We start from the raw sequence: 10,660 nt of genomic DNA, 5'->3' as shown, positions 1-10,660 counted from the left end.
AATAAAACAAAGACCAAAATAAAACGAAACACTCCATAAAAAAGATTTTTTTTAAAAAAAAAACCCATAAGAAAGGAGGGTGAGTGGTAAGAGGTGGGCAAAGTTGGCCAAGTTTAGGGCCTCTTTTCTGCTGGTGGCCTGGGCGCGCGGTGCACTATGGGCCGGTCACCCCCCCTCCCCTCCCCCCTCTCTTCCCCCCCACCCCTCCCCCCCCTTCCCTCTGCGGCCGCCATTTTCTCAGCCCCACAGACCGGCGGCCCTTTTGTCTCGGTCAGACCCGGACTCGGCTTCTCCTTCCGTGGGAAAAAAAAATCAAAGGAAAAACAAAAGAGGTGCGCTTTCCCTTTTATTTTTTAAAAAAAATATATTAAAAATATTGTCTCCCTCCCACCCCCACCTTTAAAAAAGTGTGTTTAAACCGCCGCGGGCCCATCGTCCTCCTCCGGGCCCCGGGGGTGCTGTAGTGTCGAGGTGGAGGGAAAGCCCCTTTCCTTACCTTCTCTCACCCGCCGGACTTTTACCAGGGCTTATATATATTTTTTTGGAGGGGGGGTAAATATTTTTTTTTGACGGGAGGGTTTTGTTCGTTAACGAAATTTTAAAAAAAAACTTACGGCATAAGTTGTCGACGGGAAACCGTCGAGAAGGGAAGGGTGGGGGGGAACCGCCTCAGCGCCCGATCGCGAGTCGAAATTAAATATTTTTTTTAAAAATCCCACTGGAGGAATTAAACTAAATAATAAAAAAAAGGTTCTCTTCAGTTGAGGGGAAAAAACTTCTGTAGCTCTCTTCAGACCTTTTTTTTTCGGTCTCTGAGAGGAATTGGTCGAGAGTTTGTCATGTTTTTTTTTGGTCGCTTGCTTTTGTTTTTTTTTCTCTCTCTCCGCTCCCGCCGCATTCGGCTCTTCCCCCTTTTTTCTGCCATCGCTTCGCCTTCATGTTTCTCGCACTGGCCTGCGCAGCCGCCCAACCGACCCCGGGCTTTAAAAAAAAACCGCCCGCCCAGTACCGCCCATCCCGGCAGGCAATTGGTCGCCGTCCCGAACGCCGCTCGCCGCGCTCATTGGACACCGCTCGCTGTCCGTTACCCAGACCCCGCCACGTGCCCCGCCCCTCCTCCGCTGATTGGCCCCACGCCGCCGTCCATCACCCGCCGCCGGTCGCCCCTGGTTACTCGACGAATCCCGCCGCGACGGCATGCCGCCCGCCTCCTCGGCGGCCGCGTTGATTGGCCCGCGACAGCGATGTCTATCATGCGCCTTCTGCCAATCCTGGTTACTCACCTGCTGTCGACGGGGCGCAATTGGCTGCTGTTATTCACGGTGTGTGAATGCGCACCTCACCGCTTTGCATCATGGTTGTTGTAGTCCTTTTCTGTCCTCCCTGTAGTGGAGGCGGTGGCAAGGGACCCTTGTGTTGGCTGCCATGAACTCTGAGCCTTGTAGTTCTATTTTGCGTCCCTTGGCATATTGATTTCCTTACAATGAACTACATTACTCAGCATCGTCTTTGAATGATGCGGATCAGTTGTCATAAGAACAGATGCAGTCAAGACTGGAAAAACGTATAATGAACGTTATCAATTGATCAGTGAATGTAAGATGCGATTAGATTCCCTACAGTGTGACAATAGGTGCAAGAATAGGCCATTCTGCCCTTCGAGCCTGCACCACCATTCATTATGATCATGGCTGATCATTCCTAATCAGTATCCTGTTCCTGCCTTATCTCCATAACCCTTCATTCCACAATCCTTGAGAGCTCCTTCTTAAATGAATCCAGAGACTGGGCCTCCACTGTCCTCTGGGGCAGAGCATTCCACACAGCCACCACTCTCTGGGTGAAGAAGTTTCTCCTCATCTCTGTCCTAAATGGTCTACCCCGTATTTTTAAGCTGTGTCCTCTGGTTCGGCACTCACCCATCAGCGGAAACATGTTTCCTGCATCCAGAGTGTCCAATCCTTTAATAATATTATATAATAGTCCTTCGGCCCAACAAGTCCACACCGACCCATTTCCCTTTGACTAATGCACCTAAACACTATGGACAATTTAGCATGGCCAGTTCACCTGACCTGCACATCTTTGGACTGTGGGTGGAAACCCATGCATGCACAGGGAGAACGTGCAAACTCCACACAATTAAAAATCACACAACACCAGATTATAGTCCAACAGGTTTAATTGGAGGCACACTGGTTTTCGGAGTGACGCTCCTTCATCAGATGGGAGTGGGTGATGAAGGAGTGTCACTCCGAAAGCTAGTGTGCTTCCAATTAAACCTGTTGGACTATAACCTGGTGTTGTGTGATTTTTAACTTTGTACACCCCAGTCCAACACCGGCATGTCCAAATCAAAGCTCCACACAGACAGCCACTCGAGGTTGGATTCAGACCTTGGTCTCTGGTGCTGTGAGGCAACAGCATTGACCACTGAGCCACCGTGCCACCTATAGAAGTGCTGGCAAACAGGTCTGGATTAGTTGAGGATATCTGGTCGGCATGGATGAGTTGGACCAAAGGGTCTGTTTTCGTGCTGTACATCTCTAGTGACTCTATGATTTCTTTCAACTTTGCAGTTTGCAAAGTGAAAATAATGCAGTGTTGGTCACTGTTACAAATATGTCTTTGTATCTCAACTGCTTCGTGAGCATAATACAATGGACGTTCCTATTGGTCAGGATCAAGTTGGTCAAGTTTTCCTAGTGGAAGCTTGAAAGTGAAACAAACAAAAACATAAATTGCTGAAGGAACTTGTAAGGTTTGGCAGCATCTGTGAAGAATGAAATAAAACTAATGTGTTAAATCCCGTGACCCTTCTAGTCTCGAAATGTTAACTCTGTTTCTATCTCAGCAAATGCTGCTAGTCTTGCTGCATGCCTCCAGCAATTTATGTTTTTATTTGTTTTAGATCTCCAGCATCTGCAGTTCTTTGTTTTGTATTAGATTTGAAAGTACTGTGGAAGAGGATGTTTCTTAGTCGCAGATCAACTTTGCAAATGCTAGGTTTGGCAAGGAGGCAATAATTGCAACTTTGAAGTTTCTTTTTAAGAAACTTATTTGGAGGATTAGCACATAACCCATTTAATTGTGAGAGATTTTATTCCTTTTTCCCTTCCATCAAGAGGATTCCCCAATGTATATGGGTCATGAACTCTTGAAAAAAAAATCAGCAGAAGAATTTCATACCTTTTCAGATGATGGCCCAATTTTCTTTTGAGAGCAATAACTGAAATTTGTCTCATCTACATTCTTTGCTACCGCATTCCAAATCTTAATCACTTGGCCATGTAAAAAAAATTTCTTTATACTACCTTTGACATATCTTTTACCATTTGCCTTCATTTGTTGTCCTTTGTTTCTCGATCCTTCAGCCAAGTGAAACAGTTTCTTCCCATCTATTCTGTTCTGACCCCTCTCAGTTCTCAACATCCCTGTCAGCTCTTTAGAAGAGATGAGAGGTGATTTTTCTCTCTCTGGAGGTTCTGAACTGGAACTTTGCCTCAGAAGGCGATAGAGGCAGGAACATTAAATATTGTTAAGCTAGGAAATAGATTTTTGTTAGTCTTGGGAATAAAAAGTCATTGGTGGGAATGTGGATTTTGAAACACAAACAGATCAGCCATGATCTTATCGAGTGAAGGAATGGGCTCAAGGAGCAAGTCGCCTGCTCCTAATTTGTATATAAATATGTGTATGCGTTCAGCTGAGCACCTATTTACAGCAGAATATGGTGGATCCATCTTGTCAGCACATAGTCTGCTGCCTTCTTACTTGTCTGGCACTAGCACCAGAAGCATAATTGCTCTGGATCACTTTGGTGCAAGAACTGCATCCCCTTTGAAAGTCCCACAGTCTCTTATACAGGCCATTTTTTTCTATTATTAATCTATTTGCCAAAGACAGTTAACAGAAGTAACCACCTATTGTATGTATTAGAAAAAGCCTATTTTTGGAAGGCCTGCTTTATTTAATCACTGACCTGTTTCTTGTTCTGTAATGTTGAATTTCCTTACATAGTTGTTTGCAGGTATTTAGAGATATAATTGTTTATCAATTTCCTGTATTTTGCATTGCTGGGCATTTCTCTGCAAACCATCCAGAATCTTGTTGATGTAATTGGTTCTTGCTTAAATAATGCATTAGTTTTAAAATACTTATTCTTATCTTTACATTCCTTTATGACTTTGCTCCTCCTTTTACCTGTAGCATTTGGCTTCAGATATCCTTGATGCTCTACTTCTGGCTCCATCATTGGAGGTAGTGCCTTCAGTCCCTAGATTCCAAGCTCTGGAATTTTCCCTACCCATCTCCTCCTCTTTTGCTTCCTTTCCTCTTTTAAGACATTCCTTAAAACCTCCCACTTTCACCTGCCCCACATCTCTTCATGTACCAACTTTTGCCTTGCAATGCTCTTCTGCAGCTCCTTGGAGAGTTTCATTATGTTAAAGGTACTAGATAAATACAAGTTATTTGTGAGTTGAAGCTTTACGTATGTTTATATGTGTTATGCATGAATATGACAGAACAAGTTAGTCACTTAAGAGTTGTGAAAACGATTACACTGAGAAAATCCCCTTTTTTTTTAAGATTAGATTAGATTACTTACAGTGTGGAAACAGGCCCTTCAGTCCAACAAGTCCACACCGACCTGCAACCCACCCAGACCCATTCCCCTACATTTACCCCTTCACCTAACACTAGGCAATTTAGCATGGCCAATTCATCTAACTGCACATCTTTGGACTGTGGGAGGAAACCGGAGCACCTGGAGGAAACCCACGCAGACACGGGGAGAATGTGTAAACTGCACACATAGTCGCCTGAGGTGGGAATTGAACCCGGGTCTCCAGCGCTGTGAGGCAGCAGTACTAACCACTGTACCACCTGTCTTTCAGTTTTGCATAAATAGTTATAGCTGCTAGCAATTTGCCCTTTTTTTTGTTTGTTTTAGAGTTGGATTAGAGTCATCGTTGCAAAGTAGCAAAGCTGACAAAGCAATTCCAAACCAGCTCTCCCCAGTGTGCAGAATATAACTGCACAAATGTTGAGCAACTTAACATCAGCGGGAGGACTGTATTTTTATTTATGATGAGCAGCCTCCACCTAGTGGCAATATCAATAATTGTTAAATCTGAGTTGATTGGCATGAAGGAGATGCTGGGATTCAAACTTGCTACTTTCCATTTTATTTTCCAAGAGAATTGTTCATAACACCTAACTTTACATCTTGAGCTATTATTGTGGGCCAGCTCCATTTCAAGTACCTCGTATTTTTGTCAATTCCTCACTAACTCTGCCATTGTTTCCCAGTGCAAAGTTTATATGATCTTGCAGCATTCGGAAGTTTCTCATTTGCTGACTATGTTGAATTTTTCTCCCTTTGCCTTTTGCACAGCACCTTGGCTTGAAAATTCGTTGCAATGGCTCGTACTAAGCAGACAGCTCGTAAATCGACTGGAGGCAAGGCCCCACGCAAGCAACTTGCAACTAAGGCAGCCCGCAAGAGTGCCCCATCCACTGGTGGAGTGAAGAAACCCCACCGTTACAGGCAGGTTTCATAATTGTGGCATTGTCTAGGTTCTGCTGTGTTCATTTTGAAAGGAGGGTCACAGTGTGAGGATATCCCACTGGTCACTGCACTGTTTCACCTGCTTTTTATTCTGTTTTGGAGACTGACACCCTATTCTTATAGAGGATAACACATAGAGGTACCTGTAAAATATCAGTTATGTATTAGACTTTCATTGAACCTGCACCTTTATTAAACAAGGTGAGTGGATGAGAGGAAAGTTAGGCAGGCAGATGGACTTAGATGTTGATCTCCAGAAAATGACTTGCAAATGAATCTCACTGAAAGCTGTTCCTGAATGATAGGCTGCAGTGTTACTATACAAGTTGGGTTTTGAAGGGGTCATTGGGTTTGGACCAGTCTTGGAACATTTAGGAACCTAGGGAAGGGTTGTCCATTGGCCTATCGAACCATTCAAACAGATCATGACTGATTGTCTACCTCAATGCTATTTCCCCCACTACCCCCATCTATCTTGATGTCTTTAGGACCCAGAACAAGTTCAATGATTGAGCTACCACACACAACCTCTGGGTCGAGAATTCCAAAGACAGAATGTGGTGTCAACAGCACTGAATTGGTCCTAAATACAATGAATGCTATCGATCTTATTGGGAGAGATCTTGCAAAAATGGTGTTAATGTTAGGGCAGACTTGCACTGGAGGCATTAGGAGGCACTCATGCAGTAAAGCAGTCTGTGCTGCTGGACCTACTTATTTAACAACACGGCTTTACCAATAATGGCAAGTCACGTCAGCTCCAGAGCAAGGATGATTCACACAGGACATTTGAATCTGATTTTAACAAAAAGAAAATCCCATGCCACATTTTTGGTGTTAAAAGAAATATCCTTCTGTGATTTAACATTTCTGGAGCGTAACTGAGAGGTTCTCATCTTGCCACATGTATAAATAGCAGCACTCATAGTCCTGGGAGTCTGTTTAGTTTTCATATTTGCACCACTCACCATTCAGTTCCACTGTCTATAAAACACAAGTGAGGAAAGTGGAATATTCCCTAATTGTCTCATTGCATGCACTTCCAACAACTCGAAACTCAACAAGTTCAAGAAGCCCATTTGATTGGCATCCCTTCAGTTTGTGCCATCTGCAAGATGTTAACTCACTAGCCTCCTCTGATAGCCTCATTCAAATTTGCAATCCCAATCATCTAGAAGGAACGACAGGAGGATGGAAATACCACCACCTGCAAGTCCTTCTTCAAATCACATGTCATCCTGATTTGGAAATATATTGCTGTTCATTGACTGTCACTGGGTCAAAGTCCTGGAACTTTCTGACAGCACTATTTACATATGAACAGGTCTTGACTTTAGTATTGCCTCATCCAGAGTCATGTATCAAAGTGCCAGTATTTCTGACTTAAAAATCACACAACACCAGGTTATAGTCCAACAGGTTTAATTGGAAGCACTAGCTTTTGGAGTGCCGCACCTTCATCGGGTAGTTGTGGAGGACACAATTGTAAGGCACAGAAATTATAGCAAAAGTTTACAGTGTGATGTCACTGAAATTATACAACAAACAATCAAGGTATTTTTCAATGTATAATTGGTTGCAAGACCCACTATTGTAGATTTTTAATAAAGACTAGATGTAACTAATATTTCTTTTTCCTTTACTAGACCTGGTACTGTAGCTTTGCGTGAAATCAGGCGATATCAGAAGTCCACAGAGTTGCTGATTAGAAAGCTGCCTTTCCAGCGTCTTGTGCGCGAGATCGCACAGGACTTCAAAACTGATCTGAGGTTCCAGAGTGCTGCCATTGGGGCTCTGCAGGTAAGCACCTGCTACTGAGGCTCTACAGATAAGCATTTGCGTTTAGGCTCTGCAGCTAAGCACTTCTGCTACCAGTGCTCTGCAGGTATGCACTTCTGCTACCGGAGCTCTGCAGCTAAGCACTTCTGCTACCGGAGCTCTGCAGGTAAGCACTCCTGCTACCAGTGTTCTGCAGGTAAGCACTCCTGCTACCAGTGCTCTGCAGATAAGCACTCCTGCTACTGGAGCTCTGCAGGTAAGCACTCCTGCTACCGGAGCTCTGCAGGTAAGCACTCCTGCTACCAGTGCTCTGCAGGTATGCACTTCTGCTACCGGAGCTCTGCAGGTAAAGCACTCTTGTTATCAGTGTTTTGCAGGTATGCATTTCAATGCTGTGCAGGTAAGCACCTGCTGCTGGGACTCTGCAAGTAAACACACCTTGGTTCAGAATAAGATTAGTGACGAAGAGGCTGAAGTGCTGAAATGCTCCAGGGCCTCTGAGTCCTCTGCTGTTGGGTGAGGATTGTGTTGTTAAGAGGACGCCACATGGAGGACAAATGGTATAGATTCACTTAGGATGAAGCCTAATAACACAAGGCAATGGAATGGAAAACTGCTAATGAGATGAGTGATGAAGCCTTCATGACCTCCCTGCTCTTGTATTTGGCATAAACTATTTGGGTTAAATGGCGAGGTTCTGTGCTGCTGGTTCTGTATAGCGTAGCTGGTTGCTTGCTTTCTGATACATCAGAAGTGTACAGAGAACTTTCAGTCGTAGAGTTATAGAGATACACAGCATGGAAGGAAGACTTTCATCCACATGTTTTTGAAAATAACCAAACACCTATCTATTTCAGTCTCCTTTTCCAGCACATGATCCATAGCTTTCTATGCAATGGCACTTCAAATGATCATCTAAATGTTGTGAGGGGTCCCACCTTTACACCTTTTCAGGTAGTGAGTTCCAGATTTCCAACACACACTGGGTGATATTTTCTGTTAAATCCACTCTAATCCCTCTCCTATACCTTAAATATATGCCTGCTGGTTGATGCCTCTATGGGGAGAAGTTTCTTCAGATGCATCTCATGAATTTGTACACCTTAATCAGGTCCCCCTTCAGCATTCTGTGCTCGAAAGAAAACGTTCCCAGCCTACCCAGTCTCTTATTTAAATCAGTCCATCCTGGTGAATCTCCTCTGCACTCTCTTTAGTGCCATCATATCTTTCCTATACCATGCTGCACATTGTACTCCAGCTGTAGCCTAACTAATATCTTATGCAGCTCTATCATAACTTCCCTGATTTTGTATTCAATGTATTGATTAATAAAGACAAGTACCTCACAACAACCTTGTCCAGCTGTCCTGTTGCCTCCACAGATCTATGATCAGACATACCAACATCCTTCAGATCCACTGGTCCCTAGGGTCCTACCATTCATTTTGTACTCTTGCCTTGTTAGTTCACCCAAAATTAACCTGAGATAAGCCCATAAGAGTGATCCAGTGACTGCTTTCCTCCCTGTTTTGCAGGAGGCCAGTGAAGCATACCTGGTTGGCCTGTTTGAAGACACCAATCTGTGTGCTATCCATGCCAAACGTGTTACCATCATGCCGAAGGACATACAACTGGCACGCCGTATTCGAGGGGAACGTGCTTAAAAGCAAAAGAGAAAAAAAAGCGAAAAATCATGTTTTGCCATGGGTCCTCTGTATTATTAGCAAAAGGCTATCATTTTTTTTCTTATTCCTATTCACAGTAGGCTGCAACATCGAGCATATAATCTTCATCGTTTCAAAAAGAGATTTTAGGTCTTCTGTATTTGTAAGTCCGGGGGATAAAAAAGGAATCTTTGTTGTGATGTTAACTAACTTTCCGTGGTGTTTTTTGTAAAATTTGTTTCTTTTTCATACCAGCAAACATTTTAAAATAAAGGGGAGAATTTATACAATACATGGTTTTGTAACAAAACCTAATTTACAGTACAATACTCTGAGCAGGAAACACTCGGACCTGCTTCTATCAAGCAATCTGTAAGATATGCATTCAGATCACAATGCATTTTATTTTTGTGCGTTTTTTTTCACTTATGTTTGATAATTCTGCATTCTAGGGGTAGGCATGATATGTTTTTTTTCTATTGCAACCTTAAATGTCACAAGATGTTTGATTCTGATCTTTGTAATTTCAAAATTTTCCCATGAAAAGTAATATTAAATAGATATGAAAAAAAGTAAATCTTAAATTTGGCTGGTCATTAATTGATGGGAGTTGGCTATTGCTTATGGCTTGAACTGTGTCTCACCTGATGTTTCTCTTTTGAGGATAAGTGTGCATTTTGTAGGAAATGGCCTTAATTAAGGTCATACAGAGACATCAATTTGACACTTCTGCAGGTAAGCACTCCTACTACCAGTGCTCTGCAGGTGAGCACTCCTGCTACCAGTGCTGTGCAGGTAAGCACTCCTACTACAAATGCCCTGCAGGTAAGCACTCCTGCTACTGGAGCTCTGCAGGTAAGCACTCCTACTACCAGTGCTGTGCAGGTAAGCACTCCTGCTACCAGTGCTCTGCAGGTAAGCACTCCTACTACCAGTGCTCTGCCGGTAAGCACTCCTACTACCAGTGCTGTGCAGGTAAGCACTCCTGCTACCAGTGCTCTGCAGGTAAGCACTCCTGCTACTGGAGCTGTGCAGGTAAGCACTCCAGCTACCAGTGCTCTGCCGGTAAGCACTCCTGCTACCAGTGCTGTGCAGGTAAGCACTCCTACTACAAATGCCCTGCAGGTAAGCACTCCAGCTACCAGTGCTGTGCAGGTAAGCACTCCTGCTACCAGTGCTCTGCAGGTAAGCACTCCTGCTACCAGTGCTCTGCAGGTAAGCACTCCTGCTACCAGTGCTGTGCAGGTAAGCACTCCTACTACAAATGCCCTGCAGGTAAGCACTCCAGCTACCAGTGCTCTGCCGGTAAGCACTCCTGCTACCAGTGCTCTGCAGGTGAGCACTCCTGCTACTGGAGCTGTGCAGGTAAGCACTCCTGCTACCTGTGCTGTGCAGGTAAGCACTCCTACTACCAGTGCTCTGCAGGTGAGCACTCCTACTACCGGTGCTCTGCAGGTAAGCACTCCTGCTACCAGTGCTCTGCAGGTAAGCAGTCCTGTTACCAGTGCTGTGCAGGTAAGCGGTCCTGTTACCAGTGCTGTGCAGGTAAGCGGTCCTGTTACCAGTGCTGTGCAGGTAAGCACTCCTACTACCAGTGCTCTGCAGGTGAGCACTCCTACTACCAGTGCTCTGCAGGTAAGCGGTC

General features: G+C 44.3%; 1 protein-coding gene across 1 annotated transcript; it reads left to right on the top strand.

Annotated features, from left to right (window-relative positions):
• The first annotated feature begins 209 nt into the window (after positions 1-209).
• Positions 210-9,599, top strand: h3f3c (H3 histone, family 3C). The gene is made up of 4 exons (XM_060856061.1): positions 210-332; positions 5,399-5,551; positions 7,219-7,372; positions 8,887-9,599. The coding sequence occupies exons 2-4, from the start codon at positions 5,424-5,426 to the stop codon at positions 9,013-9,015; spliced, it is 411 nt and encodes a 136-aa protein (XP_060712044.1). The 5' UTR covers positions 210-332; positions 5,399-5,423; the 3' UTR covers positions 9,016-9,599.
• The last annotated feature ends 1,061 nt before the right edge of the window (positions 9,600-10,660 follow it).

The sequence above is a fragment of the Hemiscyllium ocellatum genome, chromosome 47 (genome assembly GCF_020745735.1).
Source record: "Hemiscyllium ocellatum isolate sHemOce1 chromosome 47, sHemOce1.pat.X.cur, whole genome shotgun sequence".
In the NCBI taxonomy this organism is placed as follows: Eukaryota; Metazoa; Chordata; class Chondrichthyes; order Orectolobiformes; family Hemiscylliidae; genus Hemiscyllium; species Hemiscyllium ocellatum.
This window is presented reverse-complemented; position numbering and strand designations above follow the sequence as displayed.

Coding starts and splice junctions, on each gene's coding strand:
- h3f3c (XM_060856061.1), top strand. CDS start 5,424: ATGGCTCGTACTAAGCAGACAGCTCGTAAATCGACTGGAGGCAAGGCC. Junction 5,552..7,218: donor AAGAAACCCCACCGTTACAG/GCAGGTTTCATA, acceptor TTCCTTTACTAG/ACCTGGTACTGTAGCTTTGC. Junction 7,373..8,886: donor CTGCCATTGGGGCTCTGCAG/GTAAGCACCTGC, acceptor CCTGTTTTGCAG/GAGGCCAGTGAAGCATACCT.